The sequence below is a fragment of the Thunnus maccoyii genome, chromosome 11 (genome assembly GCF_910596095.1).
Source record: "Thunnus maccoyii chromosome 11, fThuMac1.1, whole genome shotgun sequence".
NCBI lineage: Eukaryota > Metazoa > Chordata > Actinopteri > Scombriformes > Scombridae > Thunnus > Thunnus maccoyii.
The window spans coordinates 25381816-25406907 of NC_056543.1; the positions used below are offsets into that span (position 1 = coordinate 25381816).

Consider the following 25092-nt stretch of genomic DNA (forward strand, 5'->3'; position numbering starts at 1 on the left):
CAGTTTCCCGCTGTGGTGTCCCTCTGTGGTCTGTCTGTAGGGATCAATCAAGCTGCATTTTAGCCCCCAGTCATCACACGAGACGGTCGCACTTGTACACAGTATGTACAGTGTGAGTGAGAATTATCTGCTTTGTCAAACACAGGCTCAAGAGTGAAATAAGTGAATAAAACAGTCAAAAATGCCTAAAATAGTTTGCTTCAAGTTTTGCACATTATTGAATCACCAGCTGATGTCACTGACTGACTCATATAGTATCTGAGTGTGTAAAAAGGGAGACACAGAAAACAAACACACACTAAACACTGACTAATGCATGTAAAACCCCGCTGGTCTAGACATCTTATCTCTCTATTGTAATAAGACAGGGATTTTTTTAGAGTAGGCAGACCAGGTGTGCATTACAAGTAAGTGTGTGTGCCTAAAGTCGTTCTAAGAGGGTGTTTGTCATTGCAAATCCAGGGTGATAAACAGTGTGTCAATAAAGTGGTGTAGTACAGGAAGAAGGGAAGAAAGCAGTACAGCAGTGTGTAATTACCACCGCAGCACTATTTCCATAGACAGACAGCGGCAAAGTGGAGGCTGTTGTGTGAGTAATACTGAAAGGTGTTGAATTATAGACACAAGAGGGATTTTCTGTAAATACCTAATTTTCAGGAGAACAGAGGGCGGTACATGACAAGACAGTGTGAAATCCTAACGGTGAAGGATTGCACAGTATGTGTTGAGTTGTTTTGGCTAGTCAAAGGAATGAGGGAGGCTGGCTGGTTGTGGTTGAGTGAATGGATCATTACAACACATGGAAAAAGTGACCATGGAGGAAATGAGAGGGGAGGTGAGTGGTCTTTGATTCTAAGAAGTCCATTTGTTTCTAAGAATTAAGACCTCCTGCAGAATAATGTACAATACAATGACACACTCATAATACATTGAACACACTGAATCTATTACTTAAGAATAGAATTTTTTATTTACAAATACTACTGCATACTTCTAATACTAATTAAGAACGTGTTGTTACACTCCCCTACTCTTTTTAATAATTGAAAGTGTGCAGTCCAGCATGTCCTGTGAAAACAGCTTTGTGGATACACATTTTTCAGGTAATCTGGTGGGTTTTTAAATGGTTTATTTAGCTTAAGAAGTCAGAAAATTGTTTCAGGCCATTAAAAAATACTTCAGTTCTTCAGTTTTTCTAAAAAAAATTATAAATGACCAAATTTGGAGATGGTTTTTTGGGCAGTGACAAAAGGGGACTAATAGGTTAGAGTCACAGGTGCTGGACAGTATGTGATTAATTATTTAATAATCAAGCAGCAGTAGAAATATGTTTCAGTCAACAACAAGACAAAAACTGGGGGAGAATCAACAGATTTATTAAAATTCAGTACATTACTTTTACAATTTATACTTACATAAGTTAATATGTACAATTAAATATGACTAAAGACATCCTAGAGATACATGATTTTAATGTTACTATGATCATCTTTGTATGCCTCCACACAAACATGAAGTTTCTAGGCAGAAAACCCACACAGAAACTAGTCCTGTTTTCCCTATGAAGTCACTTCTGTTAGAAATCAACACTGAAATCTCCTTCCACCCCATCAGCAGAGTGAGAAACAGAGAGAGAGAGCAAGAGAGATGCTCAGAGGGAGATTAAAGTAGGTGAATACAAACAGGGACACCCTCCATCAGAGAGGGATCAATCGAGACTGATTAGACAGGCTGTTCTATTGATCCAATCAGTCCAACATAGTGAGGCATGAGCACTAAGTATGACAACCAAGGGGGAGACTGGTAAGTATTGGATGCACTTGGCTGCAAGTTGGCACAGACAAGAGGATTTAATTAGAGCAGGAGTACATACAATAAAGATGATGATGTGTGATCTTTTAGCCGGCACAACAGAGCACACGCTGACACGATAAGTCATGGAGTTTTTCTACCACAATGGCAGAGGTGTTTGTGTGTGTGTGTGTTTGCGAAGGAGAGAGGGGTGGGAGGTCTGGCAATGAAAGGCGATCTCAGATTCCTTGCACGACTGAGACGGACTCGGGGCGTCACAAGGTCCACAAGCCAGGAAGGAAAGGGCTGTGCATGTTGACATAGATGCTGTAGGAGAACACACACACGGCAGGGGGTTGTGCAACAGCGGCTGCCTTTCAAGAGCGTGTGCAGTCAGGTGGGAAATTCCCTGGTCACAGTCCCGGCATTCCAAAGGAGCCAGGTTATTGCCGCTCATCACATCCAACTGTCAGTCAGGTGGCGCGTTAGCTTCGCCTTTCCTGCGTGTGTCTGTGTCTCTGTCTCTGACAGACGATAAATGAGGAGGAAATCTAAATAAGTGCGGCTGTTTCAAGTTCACGACCTTTCCGAGTAAAGCTGCTCCAGCCCCAAAAACAGGACAAACACGAGGGTGTGTGTGCGTCAGGGCGCTGTCGGCTACAAACATGATTAAAAACAACAACAGGTTAGGCTGTGTGTTTGATCCCCACATGGGGCCTGAGGCAGGCTCCAAGCAGTCATAATATCACTGTAGTTACCACCGCAGTGGGCACCATTTCACAGTAGAGCGCAGTCATACTGCACAGGATCACATGCTTTTTGCAGACCACATTGTACAGTACCTCTTCCTCGAGGGATCCTAAAAATCAGCTAAACATTATTTAACTCTGTCACGCTAACTCACATCACGTCACAGGCTGCAGGCTTCTGTAAAATAATTAATATAACTGTCTTTTCCCTTTAGGCCTGTACAAAGACGAGCATCCAGACCTGATACAGCTCAGATAAAGTTATATCATCTGATACCGAAAATAGGTTAAGGACACATTGTGATAGGTCACTGATCCACCGTCTGACAAGTCAGGACGAGGAAGTTTTGTGTGTGTCAGATAAGAAGCGAGTGTGTGTGTTTTTGTGTGCTTGTGTGTGTGTCAGTCTCAGGCACTGGACAGCATCGTGGATGTGAAGATCTGCTGCAGTATTTGGGGGATCTGCTTGGTGTCCATGGCAACAAAGGATCTGCCAGCTGGAAGAGTCTTTTGGAGTCTGAAACAAAGATAAAAAAAGAAGTTTGGGGTTAAAAAGAGGGGCTGAACTTTAGTGACAGAATCCGTTTCCCAAAATAAAAAGACAGACGAGTGCTTGTTTGTGTGAACTGGTACCAGACATTTCAGTGTATCTGAACGAAAGAGCTGTCATTCACATGGTGGAGCTTAAGAAGAAGACGACACAGCCAAATCAACTGAGTGTCGGTCCTTTGCATAAACCCACTCCCTCTAAAGGCACTCTCTCTTTCTTTCTTCCATTTGCTTCAGAATTCTTCTTTTTCAACTAGTTGTTTGTCCTCTAAATAAGGACGCACGCAAGCATGGACAGTCAACAGGGATATAAAAAGTACTCTCAAAAAGTTGTAATGTAAAATTACATAACTGCACGGCCTCCCATAACTAACTTCATGTGCTCGCATGCTTCTATGACATGTTAATATATTGTTCTCATTCCTCTACCTCCACACTCTGACATGAACTGTCTTTGCATTTAGAGTTAATTTCTACCTGACCTTGGCTTCTGGAGTTAAAGAGTAATTCCTTCTAGCTGCTTTCAGGGGTCACAAGTCTGACTCTCTTAGCTTCTTCGTCTTCACAGAGTCATGAGCGGAGTGTAAAACAGGTCATTGGCATTCTGAGGGCCCTTCAGCTCGGATAACTAGATTCTAACCATGAAGCCAGCTGCTCTTCAAAGGCTCATGCGAGGCCCATGAGCTTCAGCGGAGAGATGTATATCTGACCGGGAGCTACAGAAGGAGTCTGGAGCAGAATGGCAAGAGGAAGGAGGAGCAAAGTGAAGAGTGCATTTATCCCTCTTTTTGTCCAGGCTGCAAAGCTCTTGACTTAATCCGGGATGTGACAACAAAGGTCAGCGGCAGGAACATGAGTAGGCCTCAGCTAGACTAAATTGGATGGTCATTGTTCTATTTAACTTTGAAGTCTAGCTGTTGTTATTCTTGTAATCTTCTGCTCCTCCTTCATCTCCACTTCTCCTCCACCTTTTCCCTCCTCTCTCTGGCATCCACACTTACTTTCCCTCATCTTTCTTCACATACTTTCTGGCATCCGTATCCCTCTTTGGCTTATGCTCTTTTTTTTTTTCCTCTCTCCCTTCATCTATTCCTCCCATTTCCTCTTTCGTTCACCCTCCTTAGCAAACTCCTACATAACTCCTAAAAGATGCCTTCACTCCCACCTCTCCCTCCTCCCCCTCACCTTTCAGCCTGATCGCCAAGGGAGCCGATGAAGATGGCGAAGGCGTTGACCTGAGGGTCAGACGTCAGGACGTTGGCGAAGCGCTCAGGCCGGATGCCATAGCGTTCCAGGTTGGCGTCGCTCAGCACCACCACAAAAAGCTCGTCGGCCTCCTCTCGCGCCAGCTCCTTGATACTGGCCTCTGTGCCCTCCAGGGTGAAGTCGCCACTCATGCAGAACTGAGCGTGGGCGTGCATGTTCTACAAGGCAAGGCAAGTTTATTTATAATAGCACATTTCAGCAATAAGGCAATTCAAGGTGCTTTACATAAAATATTTAAAGTATTGAGATGAAGTGCAAAAGAAACGCACCATAAAAGGACACTTAAATACAATTAAAACAGTCATTAAAGAGCCAAGAGAATAGAAAATATAAACAAGCTAAAACAGAATAAGATAATTGTATAAAATACAAGAATAAAAGTTACAGTGCGGTGTAAGAAACAAATAATTATTTGATTTAATAAAAGGCAGCGGCAAACAGAAAAGTCTTCAGCCGTGATTTAAAAGAGCTGAGAGTTGCAGCAGGGAGTTTGTTCCAGATTGTTTAGTTTTAACTCTGGGGACAGGAAGCAGACCTGTCCCCAGACAACCTGTGAGGTCTGGATTGCAGATCAGAAATGTATTTTGGCCCTAAACCATTCAGTGCTTTATAAACCAACAGCGGTATTTTAAAAATCAGTTGTATGACGGACAGAGTAAAGGAGGGGAAGAGGAGCAACAGGAGAGAAGAGAATGAGAAGGAGGAGGTGATCGGACGTCGCCCCTGGTACACAACATCCAGTGTATCCCACAGATGGAGAATTTGTTTGTGGTGTTTGATGCAGGGGGAGGTGGGGGATGGGTAGCTGCAAACAGCTCTGAGGATTAAACTCTAACTTGACATTGTATATTAAAGGGTCAGTTCACCTAAATTACAAATACCTATTTTCTCACTGGGACACGTACAAAACTATCTGCATGGCTACACACCACTAGAGAAATCCAGTTAGTTTACAATGAATGTTTACATCTCAATGCATTTCAACACATACGTTTGTAATAAATAAATAAACACAACAATAGTAACGACACTTGGATTTGATTATGATTCTATACCTTAAGAACTTTGAGTCTCTGTTTGTTATTCTTGGGGACTTTGTCCGCTCTGACCAGCTCGATGTCGTAGCCGTCTCCCGAGTGACCCACGATATCGTACTGCACAGAAGAAACAGTAAGAGAAAGAGAGAAATTGATAAAGTTGGTACACAGATCAGATGTATCATATCACAAGAGTATAAATGGGCAACAATGACAATATTCTTATTGTTACATAACAAAGACTTTTGTGTAATTCCATGTTGTGTCATCCTCATACAGGACCGAGAATAGTGCTTGGAATGAAATGCAAAGACACAGGTATGGTGGTGCACAAACGTCAGGCTGTAACTTACACTAGGCTATCTTGGCTCCGTATGTAACAGTATGTTAATGCTGTCATATGTGTACATGCTTCCCATTGACCATCCATCACAACTGACTTACATAAGAGCAGGTCACACTGGCACTGTGGGCTCCACTCAGCTATTTCAGGATGCAGATATTATGTGTATGAGCTATTTTCTAATGAGGGCACTTATGACTGTGGTGGTCGAAGGTATGCGACTATGTGTCTCATCCGCTCATATCGCTGTTGCTGGGTAGGAAATTGTGCTTTTTCCAAATGTTATCTTTTCAGATCAGAAAAAACTGAGTTGTTTTTAGTAAAACAATTTTAGTTCAAGCAATGTTTTTCATGAGCCTGAGGGAAATAATCGCTCCATTCAATTCAAAATATAAATATAAATAAAGCCACTAAAATGAGAGTTAAGAGGTTTTCATTCAAAAATACTCATATATATATATATATATCTAAGTACGCTGTTCCATTTCTGGCTTGTTAATGGAGGTTTAAAGTGACATTTTCTAATGCTTCTAGACTAATGTTGCAACATGTCATCTCTATTCAAGGATAATTCAGTGTTTCTATGTTTGACCATCAGTGGATGTTTGTGTCTTACATTGTGTGTGTGTGTGTGTGTGTGTGTGTGTGAGTGTTTGTGTGTGTGACACTGATATGTGATCAGTCTTTGGTTGGGTTGAGTGTCACTTAGGGGCCAAGAAGTCTGTCTCCCTTCAACTTTTTTGCCCGCACTCATGCCTCCCTCTCTTTCTCCCCTTCTCTTCTTCTCTCTATCCATCTATATTTTGCTTCCTCACTCTTTTCAATGATTGTACGATCCGGGTACGGTGCACTTCTTTTCCACCTGTGAAACGTGTTAATTGCGGTTCGCTCTGAAAGCTTTCTTTGCACAATCAAATGTGGTCAAATGTTTGACGAAAGAGCACCACTAGTGCATTAAATAAGACAGGAATAGGCAGGCAGAGACGATCAGCTGTGTCCTTCACACTGTGTGTCATTTACACTTAATGACAGTGAGGACAAAGCCAAGCAAGTGTGGCTGTCATTAAGCATGCCATTGAGGTTACAATACAACAACATTTTAACATGAAACCATCAGTCACCTGCTTGTTAACACTACTATCTTCATGAGTTTTGATTTATGAGACCACCAGGGGGAAAGTGGAAGATTTGCACTTTGTTCAAGGGCCATCCATCACTAGATACAGTGAGGAAAAGTAACATAGATGATAGTGTTGGGTTGAGGTCATACAATAAATTGTATCCTCAGATGTTTGGTGTGACGGTCTCACCTTGAACTTGTGCTCGTAGTTCTCCAGAGCCTCCATGACCATACACACGGCCTCCATGGAGCGCTCCAGCCTGCCGTCCACGCCGTTGAAGCGGTACATGCTGCCTGACACGTCCGCTAGCACACGTAAACGTTTGGGCTTCTGCTGAGGACTGCCCAGCTGTAAACGCACAGGGTAACATTAAAAAAACATAAAAATTTCGAAAAGATTCAGCTGTGACTAATGATTAAGTGAAATGAAAGAAAACTACCTACTTTGGACAGTGTTTTGTTGAATTTGGTGTAGCTTACTTAACATAACATTCAACACAAGGCCAGGATTTCAAAACAACTTGCAATTATTTCATAGTAGACCTTCATGCCAGACCAAAAATATGCAAGTCTTAGAGCTAAATAAGGTAGAAAAACATGGCGTGCATATTATGGTTAGCGTATGTTTGTATGATTAGTGTGGGAACTATCTCTGTGCAATGTGTGTGCTTCCTCGGGCACACATGACGGTGGAGGAAATTACTAGAAACTGTGTGAGAGCTCGAGAAGAAACACAGGGTGTAATAATAATCTCTCACACACCGCTGGAATGTGCCGTCTGACAGATAAAGGTCAAAATTATGTGTGAGTGTGTGTTTGAAGGTGTGGTGCAGAAGAAAAAAAAAAGATACACAGTATGAGCATGGTTTAAGTATCTACAGAAACACACACCCACACACACACACACACACACACACACCTCTGGATCCAGTTCTCCCCTGCGTTTATATATAGCCTTCTCTCCAGTTAGTCCATCAATGATTTTAGCATCATCCAGTTCTCCCAGAGCCTGGTTCTTCAGCCACTGTCGCTCCTTCCCTTTGGCCTGAAACAAACACACAAACACATAAACACACACACATGCAGAGACACACACACACACAGTTGGAGCCAAAGTTTCAAACCCAACAAGGGCTGGAAAACACATTATGTACCAATCAACCAAATACATAAACACATTTCAAAATCTGTCTGGGGAAGATGATTTGGTGGAGCTTTCAGAGATTGTGAAACAAGAGAGTGTCATTCACACACAGACACTCTCACAGACTAAAGGAGAGGTTTACAATACATACAATGTAAGTAAACTAATAATACATTTGTCACTCCCACAAATCCATCTACCACCTTTCCTCACATCCACACCCACAGAACAAAGGAGGCAGGAGGCTCGCTCTGAAGGTCTGACCCTGTTTCTTAGCATGTCAAGATATGTTACCAACATGTTATAATACTCCTCTTTTTGCTGTGGTCACTTGGACGAAAGAAGGAGAGAGGAAGAGCAACATCACTTTCTCCTATCTTCGGTTTGCTCCCTGAGGAAGCAGATCTCCTCTACAGAAAATACTGCTAACAAAAGGAGGAACACAATCCGCCCCCCTCCCTACCCACTTTGGGTCACACACATGGCCTTTACAAACAGTGATCATATTTAGTTTCAAGTGTGTTTTCCTTACTTATATATGACGTGTGTACACACCAAAGAACATAGATTAGCCGTCAGTTCACACACAGCACAGGTCTCATGACATTATGTCACTGATAAGCATTGACATACACAACAATAGTCGTCATTTGTAGTTAAATGGGTGTGTGTTAGTGAACACAATGTACACATAACTTTGTATGTATGAACAAAATGTACAAAAGAAGAAGGAATGCATGTATTAAATAAACCTTATAATACCAACCCTGGAGAGGTGTGCGCTTTATATTTATAGACAAACCTGAATAACTGAGTTACAATCTAAGTTAAACGTGCTGGCAGCCTAACACTGGCAGGGCAACAAAGCAAACTTGCGCTGCAGCTACAAGTCATGGGCAGACAATGTTGTTAGCAGTTTTAAATAGCAAGGACCAAAGTGACATTTCCACATACATTTCCATGCTGTTTAATGTGCTGCAGCATATAATTAGCTATCTAGCCTGCTAACTGACATTAGCGTTGCACTTTTCCCCGTTGAATGTTTGTTTGGTGGCTCGTTCAACAAGCTAAGCTGCAGGGCATGACGTGTGTTCTTGTTTGTAAGTTAGATAAGAAGGAGACTTTTGCAGGAAAGCTAATGTGGGTTGTTGTTCGGAGTCTGTGGCTCTTGTGTAGCAGGACGCTATCAGGCTCGGTGTGACCGTCTATGATCGAACGCTGACGTTACTGCTTCATGCAAAGATTTAATTGGCTGCATGGAAACACTGTCTCCGTCTACATGAACAGATAACAGAATGGTATTCCTTAAATTAATGCAAAACGAGGGGGTGCCATCATGAAACTAAAAAATATTGAATAGAAATTTCTCCCTTTTAATTTCTGATTTTGTTTCTCAAAGGAAGAACACAGGACAAGTGATTTTCAGAGCAGATATGTATGTATACTGTAGACAAGAAATACATGCAATTTAATTTAAGTTGGACTTTGAATCTTTATTAATAATCATTTGCATACTATGCTGTAAGTAAACAGTGACAAGCTATCCAATTTGGATAAAACTATTGGTCAATTTATCAATTAGTTGATTTGAATTTGTCTTATATGAGAGTAAACTGAATATATTTGGTTCTTCGGGTGAACAAAAACAATTTGATGGCATCACCCTGGGCTTTAGAGAAGTATCATGGTCATTTACTAGTACTACTACTTATTTACGTCTCATTTCTGACATTTTAAAGGAAAAAAAGGATTAATTGAGAAAACAATTTGCAGATGTTAATGGAAACAATAGCTCAGGACCTGGTTTCTGTGGAGCCAGCATGTGTTCTTCTTGATGAGTGATTGTAGTTCGCACAAGGTCAGTCACAAAAATGATTTTCTTTTGATTAGCTCATTGTGATCAAGCTTTTCCAAAACATCCCTCCTCCCATGGGATGTCTCTGTATGACTGTCATCTCCTGAGAACTTGAAGCTTGGAGCTCTTCTAAATATTGGCACAGGGGTAACTGCCTAGGTTAAGGCAACTTGATAAAATGCTTTTACTCCTACTACTAAAAGTAGGAGCAAATATGCATCGCTCTGACTTCTGGCCAGTTAGAACTGATTTCCTCCTCTGAGAAGCTTGATGAATACAAGCCCAGGTGTTTATATCTGGCAAGCCAGTCCATTGTTGAGAGATAAATAGAGAGGGGTTTCTCCCAGGGGAGATTGAAGCGGATGGAAACAATACACTATCAGTTTTTTGAAAACTTGCCAGCTATGGTTAAATGTGTGTGTGTGTGTGTGTGTGTGTGAGATCCCATCAATCACTCTGCAGGTATGATAAAAATAACATGACCTCACAGCGTCATGCCTGCTGTGATTTGTATAATCTCAGTCGTCTTTACAGCGGGAAAAAAGCTCGGGGCTACAAGGACAAACACAAACAATAACCGACGTTCATGTTCAAAGCCAGCGCTGGCATGGCAGCAAACACCTGGATGGAAAACACAAACACACACACACACACAAATACACCCACCCACCACAAATACACAAATAGAGCTTCACACCTGGACAGGAGAATAATAGAGCAAGGCTTAGTGTTGCTGCTCTGTAATCATTGTCGCATGCTGCATGATTTTCCTCTCGTCACATGCGCACACACAAACACACACACACACACACAAACCAAACTTGAATGCATACACACACACATTTACCCAAAGACACTCAAACAAAGAGAGGAAAGTAGGAACCAAAATAATGAAACTGAGACAAAATATCGCATCCTCCCCTCCCTAAACTCTGGCTTTCGATTCATTCAACCAATCAGGGTGCTTGTGGGAAACAGCGCCCCCTCCATCCCGCCTCAACACCACGTTTGAGATTGTATGAGGTCAACCAATTGTCATCTACCTACTTTTGTTTTCTGACTGACCTCTGTCAACTGGACCGCAGTCCTTGCTGTGCGACTGTCATTACAAAGAACTGTACAAACCAATTCATACTGAAATTCCAGTTAACATCAGTGTTTCCAAAAATTACAAACATCAGGCTGAATTTACAAGGAAATGTCCTCAACCTGATAGACAACACATGCAGGATTTGCATTTAATGAACAGCGCAGACATAACAAAATGTTTTTTTGGTGAGAACATTTCTGATAATAACAGGATGGAACAATATTTAAATATTTTTGTTTATTGAATTTGACTGAATTTGATTATATTATCATATTGTGTTCTCTATTTACAACGTTATTTTGTCCAAATGAATGATTCTAGGCAAATTGTAATTATTAACTAACAAAATGAGTCATTGAAGCTTTTCATTGCATTAAAATGAATTTAATTATTAATTTGTCATATCATGTTCTGATTATCACTACAAAAGGAAAGGCTAGAGATGTAACATTACAGTCATGTTAATTTGTTAATTTGTCCATCTGTCAAAAATCATGCATAACGATGTTTTGATTTTTCAAAACTTCAGTGACTGGCTTTAGTCAGAACTAAGTGTGATGCAAAGTGGAGTGAAGCTAACCTGTAAACTGTCCAGGATGATGCGTAGAGACTGAACTTGTCTCCTGACAGCGTTGGAGAAACGCTCGTAGGTGGCAGCATCATACTCGCTCATATCAATCTCCTTCAACCTGAGATGAAAGGACAGAAAAACAGAGAGAGTGAGAGAAGAGACTGATTGATTTTACATTAAAAATGATAAGCATTTGTTCTATTCAAGCATACAGTATGTTTTTTTTTTTTTACATAACTCTTCTTTGACGGTTTCTAGGCCTCTGTTTTCATAATGGTGCAAAGCAGGTGACAGGCAGTTTCATTGGCCACAAGCAAATTTCTTCCCACCTGCATCCGTTCAGTAATTCTGTGGCAGTATCACTTGGGCAGGAAGCATTCAAGATATTATCAATACAAATTAAGCGACACCGGAACTCTTTTGGTTTAAACACAAACTTGCATCTGTAGACATCTCGATCACCATGTCCCCTTGTACTGTATGTACTGGTCCACCATCTCTCTTCTCACTATATAAAGAAATGAATCTCTGTCTATCTGTATGTATGTGGGTTTGTCCTTTGCTTATCTCAAGAACCACTCATCTGATCTACTTCATACCTGGCAGATGAATTACTGGGGAAACGTGGAAGTGCAATGTCGATGTGTGAAGTTGTTCGGACAAGCGGTTCTCGAGAAATATATGAAAATACCTCATAAATAACATTGGTCGGAGGTGGGATTACATCTGTAGTGATGAGAACTACCATAGAGAATGAATTGAAAAAGTTTAGAGAGTTAAGTTCTATTCCCGTTCCTCACGTGTGGGAACTTTGTATGTATGTTCAAGACATAGTGCAGGATGTCTCAGGCACGTTTTGAACGGGCTCTACAGTTCATCCAATCAACATCAGCTCAACTCAAAATTGTAGTCTCCAGATATTCTGCGTGTGAGGCGTTTAGGGAGCATCGGTAAATTGTAGCATCTACTGATAGCCTGCATGTGGGGCATTTATGAGACATGGGTAAACTATAGCGTCTACTTATAGCCTGCGTGTGAAGCATTTAGGGAACACTGGTAAATTATAGCGTCTACCGACAGTCTGCATGAGAGGCCTTTAGGGGATGGGCACATCTCTCTAGGTATTGAGAAATCGGCCTGTCCTGAACGGGCACTGTCCTGTTAAATTGCAAACAATACAAAGACCAGCTCATAAAAACACAGCTCTACAGTGCTCTAAGACTCCTCAGGATACCTTTAAATCTCACAGGCCAACCATTTAATCTGCAGACACTATCTCAAGGCTGTTGCAAAATGTTAACATGAACATCCACTGAGATAACTGGTTAGTTACAACTAAACTTTCCATAAAGGTTCCAAGTTCATAAAGAACAAATCATCAAATGTACACCAGCATGGATAAGAAGACACCTATGAGGACTATCCATCCTCACATACCACCACTTTACACATTCATTAGAAAAGCTGAGGGTGCTACCTCTTCTTTCCTTGCTTTTTCTGAAAGAATTGCATTTTTCATTTAAAAGACAGACAAGTCTATGAATGCAACCACGATGATGCAGCAGAGCGAAATCACACCTGCAACTTTGGAATACATTTGAAGCCACTGCTTGTGCAAATACACAGTTAAATCTTTTCACTAACACAGCACACCTGCGGATAAACTGACACAGGGGTCAGTGTCGTTAAATATGTAGCGCTTTGTGTGCGTGTGTATTTTCTTTAAAACACACCTGTGGACAAGACAGGTGGGCTGTGACCCCAAAGCCGAGCTTATCAGTATTATCACACTGTGCAGGTACTTTAGGATCGCTGACACACACAGACAGGTAAGGGTCTTACCTCCACCATGTGAGCACAAACTGATGTGTGTAAGTGTGTGTGTGTTGGACAGAGACAGAAGGAGGTGGGTGAAATCTCTCCCAGGTGTTTGAAACTTGTGATGACAACCAGACCGTGACCACCGCAGAGATACAGAGCAGCGACTTCAAAAAGCAGGCAGGGTTTGTAGGATGGTGGAGAGGTTCTGACTTTATGTGTCACAGCTTGCAAGAAACCTGTGTGTCTGTGTGTGTGTGTGTGTGTGACTGGTTGCATGAGAGCAGAGTCAGACAGACACAGTATATTGTGTCGTCTGTGATGGCATCAGCCATGCAATCAAAAAGACCATACACACACACACACACACACACACACACACACTCAGAGGATATCTGTCAGCATGATGTCTGCAACAGGTGTCTGAATTAAGATAAAGTACATCATCAATGACCTCTCCACCTCCCATGGCCAAAAGAATTCACAATAACAATATTATCTATGGAAAATTTAAAAAAAAAAATGCTATCAGTCAAATCATCTTAACTTTGTTTATTGCGTGTTTTGTCTCTTTTCTGGAAAATGAATTACACTCAGAATACGAGTGTAGGGAAGTAGAGAGAGAGTCTGTTACCATAACTATACAAAAGCGTACAAAAAGAACAATTCCACATAATGGATAGTGAAAAGGCAACCAGATGAACTGATAAAAAAAGATCAACAAGGTGTGTGTTTGTGTGTGTGTGTGTGTGTGTGTGTGTGTGTGGCGTTGGAGGAGGGAGACAAAACGAGAACGGAAAGAAATGGAAATGATTTAAGAGGCGCTGGATTATTTACACAATATTATCACGTGTATTATTAACGTGATATCAATATTTCATTATTCAAATATCGCAGTTATTGTTAATGGTATATTGTGACACCCCTAGTTATGTATGATTCTGAAACAAACAATAATAAAAAAAAAGTTAAATGATCAAGAAGAAGAAATATAAATATATCTGGTTAAGATTTTTGACATGTGACTGGTAGCTGATAATGATGTAAAAGACGTCCTCTGATTAACATTTAACATGTTTGTTTCAAGGTATTCCATTCATTTGTAGTTACAGTATTTTTGGCTGTCTGGTCCTCTGCATTCACACCACATCATGACAGCCCATACAGCGAGACATGGCACAGTGGCTTCCTCCACACATTCCTATGTGTGCATATATGGGTGTGTGTGTGTGTGTGTGTGTGGATGCGTGAGAGTTTATATGGTGGGCAGACACTCTGGCCAGTGGCCGCTGCTATTTCCTCCAAATTCCTGAACCTTGACTTAAACTTAAACAGGAGAACGAAAGGGAGCGAATTACAGAGAAAGAGAGAGAGTGTTTTGGCTGAAGGTGGAGACAGCGCACTGAAATTTCACACACAACAACCACAAAAACAAGGCTGACACTCCCTGAAACTAAACAGACAAACAGTAGCTTTTCATGCACAACACGTCCGTCTCCCAGGCTATAGACAATGATGAAGAAACTAGTTTTCAAATACTTTGTTCTAATTTTACTCTGCAAATTATGAGGCATTGGATTGGAGGAGCAGAATGGTTAAACAAAATACTGGTTTTGTTTTAACAGTTACTTTTTCGCTTTTGCTTTTTGGTTCTGTCAAACATCTTCTCATCACAACCTCCCACATATGTTCACACTTACTGCACGTTGTGGTTGCCTTGCTATTCATTGGTGTGTTAAAATATTTCCATTGGCGATAAACATATGAAATATGTTTAACACTTAGCAACGTGTCCAACATGTTTTAATGTCAACTCTTGAACAACTCTTTCCATTTTTGTAGGTGTAGTATTTCGACACTTATGGATTCTCAGCTGATGGGAATTCTCCTCGCTCTCATTTACTGCATTTTATTGTTGTTTTTTTTAAAATTGTAGAAACACATACGTACCAACTTAGAGATTCCACAATACAGGTAACAATACAGATTTTTTTCACTTATTTGACCATCATTACCCTGCTATATGTATGCCACCATGAAACTAGAATATAACAAAGCAATGATGCAACAAGGATGAAATTAATGTAAAAGGTGTCGTGACTACAATGTAACATTTACTACAAGAGGACAAACTTCCTACAACCATATGTTTTATTCATAATGGTTCCTTTCACCCTATGACTTGTAGCCAGCAAACCAATGTCCACTAGTTTTCAGGTTACATTAAAAAGACAACTTAACCTATTCTGTAACTTTGTCTACCTGTAAAACACACAAAAATTATTTTTTAAATCAACTAATTAATTTTTGACTTTCAAAACTGGTAAAAACCTGCAAAATACAGGATGGTTTGTAAGGTATGTAGACACAGTCAGAAAGATAGTCAAAGTGTGTGTGTGTGTGTGTGTGTGTGTGTGTGTGTGTGTGTGTCTTTCATGTTTTAGGCATACCTAAGCCTGTTTTTGCTTGTGCGTGTCAGGTACTCAAGGATTTATGGAAGGATTACAGTTTGATGCTTAACATAAAGCTAAATAAACAAAGGATTGTACGCACACATCAGTGGATGAGAATGTATGGAAAAAGCCTGACAGGGTTGACGTTAGATATGAAAAAAACCTGCTGTGTTCAAAAACAAGTACAGTGACATCTACTTGGAAGCAGAGTATTAGCATGTAGCTACAAGATTTTCTCTGGGCTTAGTGGGACACTGATAGACAGGCAGAAGGCGTGCAGGGAGGGGAGACAGAGGGAAGTAGGGAAAAGGTCTCAAGGAAGAAATTGGAAAATGGAAGCAAGGGTGGTGAAATGGGTTGAGACAGAGGGAAGAAGAGAAGAGGAGTCCAAGAGGCTGTCCTCTTGGTGTGAAAGCAGTCAGTGTATGAGAAGAGCCATGAAGGAAAGGGGGAGGCAGGACGGGGGGGATGAGGGGGATGGGGGAGCAAAGAAAGTGAAGAGAACGAGGCTGTTTGAAGCAGGAGAGAACAGAGAAGGCCTTCATGGTTGAGCTGGTGAAAGAGGTGCCCTCTCAACCTTCCACTCTGAAGCAAAATACAGACACACACACACACACACACACTAACACACACACACACTGCCCAGTGGGATCCACTGTTCTATCGCTCATCCATTCGGCCGGGGCAGTGCAGCCTTTGGTTATTTGCCCAGGATGGAGCACCATACCTGGGATGGCTGACTGACCAGGGAACCCTGCAGATGGCTAAATAAAAAGGCCACACACAAATATACACACACACACCTGTTCCACATTACACACTTTAGATCTGGATGGTTTCCAAAGTGGAAAAAGACAGTGAGTCCAAAACATCTGTGCACCTCCACACAGCAACAACACAAAGAGGTTTATGAGTATTGTTTCCCACCTGTAGAGCTAAGTCAGTTGAGCTATGGAAAAAAGAGGGAGGCAACTTGAGAAAGTGGATCATTACTTGATGACTATTTTCTGTATTTAATATGACCTACCTTTCTTTGAAGGCTTTTTCACCCATTTCGCGGGCTGCTTTGCGGATCTCTTCTGGAACTGCATCCTTCTCGGCCTGGGAAACCTGGTAGACCTTGTGTCCTGCATCCAGGCGATAGGGACCCCCTTTACCACCCAGCCCTGCTGTGTCTCTGCCGCCTGCAGAGAAACATCTTGTTAGGGATACACCAATCAGTGCTTGTGGAGCCACTTCAGATAACCAATCACTGACTTGAACTTGTTTATTGTGTAGTTGTGTTGTTTCTGTCTGCTGTTTGTGTTCTTGTTATCAGGTCTCTCTTAGAAATGACATCTTAATCTCAATGAGACTACCTGATTAAATAAAAATAAAATAAAATAAATAAATACATAAATACAACGCTAGCCTCAAAGACACAGAACAGAGTGTCCAAATTACAGAAAAAATCATAAATGGCCTGGTCTGCATAGACAAGAACTTACTCCCTGGCAAGCTGAAACTGTGATGCCTGCAGTTTGGATTGCTTCCATGTCTGATGTGGCCTCTGACAATCTACGAGATTCCCATCACCAAACTCAAGAAGCTGGAAAGAACATTCAGCTCCTGCATAAAGAAGTGGCTTGGACTTCCATGTTGCCTCAGCAGGATTGGCTTGTATGGGAATGGTGCACTGGAACCGCCTGTCTTTAGCCTTGCTGAAGAATACAAGAGCACAAAGGTGTGGCGGAGCATGACCCTGGCTGAGTCTCAAGACGTTGGGGTACGAGCAACTGCTCCCAGGCTGACAACTGGGAGGAAGTGGACCCTGTCTGAGGCTGTAGACTAAGCTAAATCTGCTCTCGGGCATGGAGACATTGTAGGTCAGGTGCAGTACGGGAAAGGTGGTTTTGGTCTCATGACAAGTCGTCCCACTTGGCGCAAAGCAACATCAGCCAAGAGGTGAAAGGTAGTAGTTACTGAGGTCCGGTAGCAAGAGGAGGAAATGCGAGGTGCAAGGGCAGTCTCACAGGTCAAACAGGGCCAATGGACAACATGGGAAAACCTGGAGCACCTCAGACTCACCTGGAGAGATCTTCGTGAGATGCAAGGAGGCAGAATTAGTTTTATCATCAGAGCCACCTATGATGTGCTTCCTTCTCCGAAGAACTTAAACCAGTGGATTGGAGAAGATCCATCATGTCCGCTCTGCCAAAAACCAGCAACTCTAAGGCACATCCTTACCAGCTGCAAAACCAGTTTTTCCCAAGGCCACTATACCTGGAGACACAACCAGGTTCTCTGACTACTGGCAAGTATCCTGGAGCAGAGGAGAACCGTTGCCAACACCATCCCCAAACAACTGGCTTCTCTCACACCACTGCATTCGTACCAGCAGGAAAACTCCCGATGCTTCCAACTACAAGGAGAGAATCAAGCCTGTTGGACACACCCCATGACTGGAAGATCCAGGTCGATCAAGACCAGAAGCTCATCTTTCCACCACAGATCATGACAACAAATCTCAGGCCGGACCTGGTCTTGTGGTTTACCTCACAGAGCATCGTGGAGCTAACTGTGCCTTGGGAGGCTGCAGTGGGTAAAGTGTAGCTGAAGTGAGCTCACAGCAGCTGAAGCAGTGCAGTGGGGCTGGAGAGCACAAGTGCTCCCAGCGGAGGTGGGCTGCAGAGATTTTATGGCCTAATTAACCACCAGGCCCTACGGCAAGCCATCAGGTCATTGTCGGAGCAGCAGTTGCTGGAGGAGCAGCAATGAAGCAGTTGCTGAGAGAAGGGAGCACACCACTGCCATCTCAAACATATCTCACCCTACACAACCCCTTTCACAGTAATGTGTGTGTTCAAATGTCATTACGGACTTCAATCTTCATTTTGTCAATAGATGGAATTTGTGAGTATTGTTGACCCAGTAAGAAACCTGTTACCTGTGCCTCCTGCCCACTGGTTTCCCCCAACATGAGGATCATTGTTGGGGTCGATCTTGCCGTGTTTTGGGGCTGTGACATCCAAGCCACTTTCCCTCTGGATGGTAATCTGGAAGGAAAGGAATGAGAGATGCCACGTAGGTCAGTTTTAAACATTCAGAGAAAAACTCCAGGTTTTTACATATCCGTGTTAGATTTCTGCTGCCACCCCAATCGATGTGGTGCTCAAACCACTGTTAAACCACATTTGAAAAACTCACAGCAGCATGTCTTTCCAGAAACAATGTCCCGGCTATTCAGGATGATTCACAAACCTCATTGTGAACAGTTTTCTTTGGAACTACTTTTTATCAAAGAAAGTTCCTATTATTAAGTATTTTTAGGTCTAAAATGGCTAAGAGACTGTTGTACCCTTATACCATTCACAAGATTGCATTAAAGACTAGTGGTCTCCCTTTCAGAGGCTGTCATAGAGGAGGAAAAACATGATGACTGGTGAAGCAGTTACTGAAATAAATTCCAAACCATGTTAAAACATTCCCTAAGAGAGTGTCAAAGAAAACACCTTTGGTTGTAGTTATAGTGGTAATCACACTTTGCCACAAATAGAGATATTTGAGCTTGTACTTTTTTCTTTCCCAAGCTCACACAACCCTACTGGACACATTTTCTTTGTGTTCACCTCTTGATGTACTGAATTAATATGTGACAGCCATCCAACCCCTCAAAACGGTCAGCTACCCACCACACAGTTGAAGCAATAAAAGAATGGACTTTCTATCTCTCAGGTTTTTGGTTTCAGCAGAGCAGACAGAACAGGCTCTGTCTAACTCTGCAGGAGAGTGATGGAGAGGGAAGAAGCAGAGACAGAGAGAGAGGTTAAGGCTTTTGGACATTTAGGTCCATCTTAAAAGCAACATCAGAGCCAAAATCAGCATGCTGGTTCTCACACGAAGGCAAGGCAACCAGCCAGAGTCTGGCACGCATGAAGGAGTGAGAGAGAAAGGGGTAGTTATGTGGGAGACTAAGTGTATCCCCTGTAGTTCAGTTGCATTCTTACATACTACAGGCATTTGTATGGTATTTGGGGAAAATGAGGTTTTGTTGTTTACTGTGAGTGGCTGTCTGTGAGTTATTATCTTCACTGTATTTGATTTTTGCTTGGTTTGTCATGGTGTGAGCGGTTGGTGAGAGACTTATCTCGAGAGAGCAGCACTCCAGCTGAGAGGTGCCCCTCCTCTTTCTAAGCTGACCCACTGTCCACACCTCAAACTGACACACAGTGGAGCTCAGAGCTCAGGCTCTGTTCTCACACCTACATGAAGCCGAGTAGTGCTGCATCAGCAGAGCTCTCTATATTTAGTGCAGATTAGGAGGGTCAGTCTGATATACACCATGCCAGATTATAAAGACAAGATAACACTCACTGTGGGAACCAGATTATACAGTGGACACAGGTGTCATGAAAAGCTTTGTTTGGTTGCTCTTGCTGTTTCTCACTAAATGTATTGGTTTCTGCTATTTTCCATCTCTGCATTCACACATGAAGCAGATGACATTCAAACCGGCAATCTTCCAGGAATGAGCTGACATCTTTAACCTCTCTAGTTCGGCTAATATTAGTGTTCAAATGTAAAAAAAACCCCAAAAAAACCAACAACTATAAATGTATTAATTTTGAACAAAACCATTTCACATAAATAAAAATTATTGGCAATAAACCAATAATTTTGTGACTAGGAGTTGAGGCAGGATTTTAATATTGAACTATAAATTTTACTATCAACAATGAGACTTATAGGTTTTAGCGTATATGTATAGGTATATACAATACAGTTAAATTTTGAAAACTTAACCAAAAATCTATTTAAACAAACATCAATAAACAATAAAACAAAAATATAAACCAAACATAAAATTACAAATTCAGAAAAATATGAGTAAAAATAAATAAAAATGTACCGTCTGACTGACATATCAGTGTGGCTGATAATTCATTAGACGTATTGAAAAAAATGTGTTAAAATAAAGAATATTTCACAATATATTAGATTTTTTTTTTTACTGTCAAATATTGATATTGGCATTGAAATAAAATGCAGCCAGTGAAGGAAATCTAACATAGAGACACAGACATGCAGACGTACCATGATCCCTTCATCTAAAAAGTTCAGCTGTGTTGACTGTTGACAATACACATCTACATGTGCAAATCTTAACTGGCCATGTCCTTGCATGACAATAACAGTAGGGATGGGGGAGGGGCTGTTTGAATAATCAGCAGGGTTTCAAACTGGCAATTTAAAATGACAAACATCCTCACTGTGTCATGTAGCTGCAAACCAACAGAGAATCTGAGAATCAAAAGAGCTTTCCATTACTCCAGCGTTACTGAGGATCTACATGAGGTGTGTGTATGCGTGTGCGTGCTTGGAGGTGAACCATCGTTAACCTCAGTAACCAGAGAGAGCTCGGCGCCATAGGTCTGTGGTGAGGTAAAGGGTCAGAGGTTTAAGCCACTCGCGTCACCACAGCTCACCTTCAGGATCACACCTCCGCTATGTGACTGCTCTCTGATTACACACTAATGCATAAGAGTCTGTGTATGTGTGAGTCATGCACCACATACAGAAAAAAAAAAACAGCAGCAGAACATGAGCTTTGCTGGACACATGCCTTCCCCATGCAGGCGAAAGAGAGTGTGCACCTGATGCACGGGAATGTGGCTTCAAAGGCTTAGCTGCAACATATCTTTTCACTGAGTGTTTATGACTGCGGTTACGATCATTTGATAAATGCCACACACGCTCTTCTCCCCCTCCCAGCGCCACCTCCGTCAGGCCAGTTATCTGCTGGGTTTTGATGCTAATTTTAAGTGCGAAATATGTCCATTAAAGAGGACGTTGAGATACCAGGGTTCCAGTTTCAGTTGTTTCAGTAATCCAGCCTTGTCATCACACTGTATATAGATAAAACTCTTCATCCTGGCTCAGTTACAACCAGTAAATGGGTGACTAATGCTCTACTTTTGGGTTTAGAAAAAGGATGAGTGATGCTTTACAACATGTGTCCGTTTTGGGTTCTGAATGGCTTTTAAAGCGGTTCAGGTTCCTACTCTGGTTGTGTCAGAGACATGACTCATTTGGACTGTGCTGCTTACAGGATGATGCATGAGGGTGTGTCACATTTCGGTGTCCCAGCCAGGGTCCTGGTAGCAGGATGATCAGTTTCACTAACTAGATGAACACTGTCAGATAGGAGAAAATTCACATTCCTTCTAATATAATCAGCTACAGTAGCATCTGTCTTTCTACTTCAAACCTCCCCTGCCTGAGTCTGTAATGTGCAACGATAAGGGCTCAATTATATTTCTTAAAGTTCTCATCCAGTATATTTTTGGCAGGGCTTGTATAATTATTTATATTTTTTCCGGGATTCTTCTTGAATTTCTTCTTGAAGAGTTTCAACTTAGGTCTTTGACACATTTGTCACACTTTGGTAATTACAAATCAGAAAAAGATAAGATTGTAAAGAACCAAACTCATAGAAAAATAAACCATAATCAAAATATTGGACAAATTAAAATTCTGACTCAAAGACTGCACTAGAGGAAAGGATACAACCAAAGTAAATGGGATTCATCCACTGGGGTCTGTCTATGTTTGTATGAAATTTCATGGGAATCCATCCAATAAAGTAGTTGTTGAGCTATATCAGTCTTGACCAAAGCGGTAGACTGACTGACAGACCCCATGACATTACCATCCCTAGAACTACACTGCCAGCGTGGCTAAAAAACTGGATTCACAAAACTGTCAAATTAGTCAAACTGGGACTGCCCCCCGTAGCTGAATGGTAACTATGCATGCGCTCCCCTTGTTTCACTTCACTGTCTACTGTTCAATAAAGGCAAAAAAAATGCCAAAAGAAAAGAAGCAATGTATCACCAGTGAACAAGCAACATTTTGTCCCCATAGGGGGAACAACACAGTAATTAATCCAGTAGACATATACACATGTGTAAACACATGAGTTAAAGTACATAACAGTCAATCCAACAACTAATGATGAAACAAGGGCATTTGGAACGTAGATAAAAGATATCTGTCAATATTTACTTGGTTACATATCTGACGAAACAGAGGAAGTAACAGTATCAGTTCAACTGCTATGAAACTTTGACAGTAGTGGTTGTTATAGCAACAGAATGTCAAGCTGAAACCAGCTGCCACTCAGAGAACAACAGGGATGCATATTGTCTACACAGCAGTGAGTTGAGTAGCAGTTTAGATGCTTAAGATGGGAGTACTGAAGAATAGGGATAACTCATAGCCTTTCTCTTGAAATACAATCTTAGTTTTTTTCCACAAGATGTTAGGTATAGATATAATTGATGGGAATTTTGTTTTTTTTCTCCACAGGCTTAAATCTGGGTGTGTTTGGGTTTTTTCTGTTTGTTTGATTGCCAGGTCTCGCAGTGCACAATGCTGCATATTTGAACAAGCTCGACCTGACTCCATCCTGTTGCTGAAATGTGGATTTTGTGTCTCCAAACAAATGTGAGGAGACTGAAACATTGTGGTTTCAAGCTTTAAAACAAACCTTTAGAAACTAATGGGTGACGTTACAGACACTATTGTTATTTATGTCTCTATATTTCTACAGTCTGTGATTGAAGCATGAGAAAACATTATGTAAACCCAGGATGTTGTTGTTGCTACTGGTCCCAGTGATGAGCGGTAAGTTAAAGACGGCACCCTTATCCTGAGACAGAAGAACCAAAAGAAATAGAAGGAGGCAAGGGAGGAGGGGTTGGGGGCATTAGTGGAGAAAACTTCATTTTTATGACTGTGGGAATCAATGTCTCTGCCTTCTCTCTCAATGAGTTTTTCCATCCTCTCTGTTTTCTTCACCCAGCGTCTCACCGTCATCTGTGGTCCACGCCTCGTCTTGTAGGATTAATAGCCTCATAAATTTCTGATTCTCCCTTTAGACGCCTGCACACAGAGAGATTTAGGAGAGATGGCCTCTGTGTGTGTGTGTAATCGTATGAGCCCACTAGTGATTGATTTTTGTGAGTGAATGTGTGCCCCTGTGTGAACTCGGGTGCATGGGATGCGTATGTGTGTGTGTATAAAGGCATGTTTGTACATGAACCTGTGAACATGTGTGAGTGTATCTATGTGTGATTTGTGCAAAATGGTCTTTATTTATAGAGTTTATGAATCCAATATGTGCTGTTTGTATGTGCATGTGTGTAAAAACTATAATTTAGTCATTTGTACTTGAATTATGGTACACAATGTGTGATGTGGTAGCAAGCCTTTTAATACATGCAGTTATTTGCTTGCTGTTAATGACAACTGTTTGCAGATTGTGGCGCAAGTCTGCAAGGAAGAAGAAGCAAGCATGTGTATATGTGGGTATGAGCGTGACTGATAAGCTAGTTTCAACGGGGCAAGGGCAAGGAGGGAAAGCAGTGGCAGGTGTCCAGCCAGAACAGTAGAGGAAAACAAAACTCAGACATTGACATACGGGTACAAAAACAACCATATTGTACAAATAAAGGATGAGTGACTGGTTATATAAAGGTGAATTGGTATGAATGTGAATACCTGCAGACACCTACCTGGCACCAGAATCACTAGTTAAACAAAGAAAATGTATTGTGTGTGCAGATAGGTGATGACTGATGTCTCCTGTGCATTTGTGAATGTCTGTATCGATGATGTCACCGATGCGGTAATGGAGCAAAGTCAGACTGAAGCCAAAGAGAGATGACAGAAGAAAAACACTAACACAGCTCGGTGTGATGATTGTGACTGAATAACATTTGTGGATGGCGCTCCAGTATTATGAAGACAATAAGACAAGTCTTTGCCAATTAAAACTAAATCTTCTTAGAGCATGAAGACTTCCTTCTTTTTCCATTTCATACATTGGTCAAAAGCCTGACTGTTACACTCTTATAGCATGTCACAAAAATAAGACATTTGGCGAGCATGCAAACAGGTAGGCTCATATGGAGGTGAGGTGTGTAAACAGTTTGGTAAAGTAGCACATCTGAGCAGATAGAGAGGGCCTTTCAGGCAGGTATGTTTAAATACAGTAGCGCTACTGTTGTTTGCAAAGGGCTAACATGGAGCACAGGGAGCGTCTGTCTAAGTCTGACCTACAGTGGACTCAAGGTGCCCCATCAAAGAAGACCTGGCTACTGAGGAATCTAGCCCAAGAAGAGGTCCCGTGTGTGCACTGCAGGTGTGCAAGTTTGTGGGAGTGTGTGGACATTAAATACAGACTCATTCCAACGCAGTCTGAAATATTTCGCTCTGTAGCCCTAAACCTCAGCAATCTCTTGCAAGAGATTTATATCACTGAAT

The 25092-nt window shown here is 41.6% G+C and overlaps 1 protein-coding gene across 1 annotated transcript in view; it reads right to left on the reverse strand.

The window, feature by feature from the left end:
* Nucleotides 1-1364: 1364 nt before the first annotated feature.
* Nucleotides 1365-25092, reverse strand: part of vwa8 (von Willebrand factor A domain containing 8) — a 77760-nt gene continuing 54032 nt past the window's right edge. Inside the window, exons 38-45 of the mRNA XM_042426284.1 lie at nt 18713-18821; nt 16814-16970; nt 11525-11633; nt 7775-7900; nt 7046-7204; nt 5411-5509; nt 4275-4513; nt 1365-3057 (exon numbers count right to left, since the gene is read on the reverse strand). Coding sequence (XP_042282218.1) covers nt 2949-3057; nt 4275-4513; nt 5411-5509; nt 7046-7204; nt 7775-7900; nt 11525-11633; nt 16814-16970; nt 18713-18821 — 1107 coding nt within the window. The 3' untranslated portion in view covers nt 1365-2948. The remainder of the gene's footprint in view (nt 3058-4274; nt 4514-5410; nt 5510-7045; nt 7205-7774; nt 7901-11524; nt 11634-16813; nt 16971-18712; nt 18822-25092) is intronic.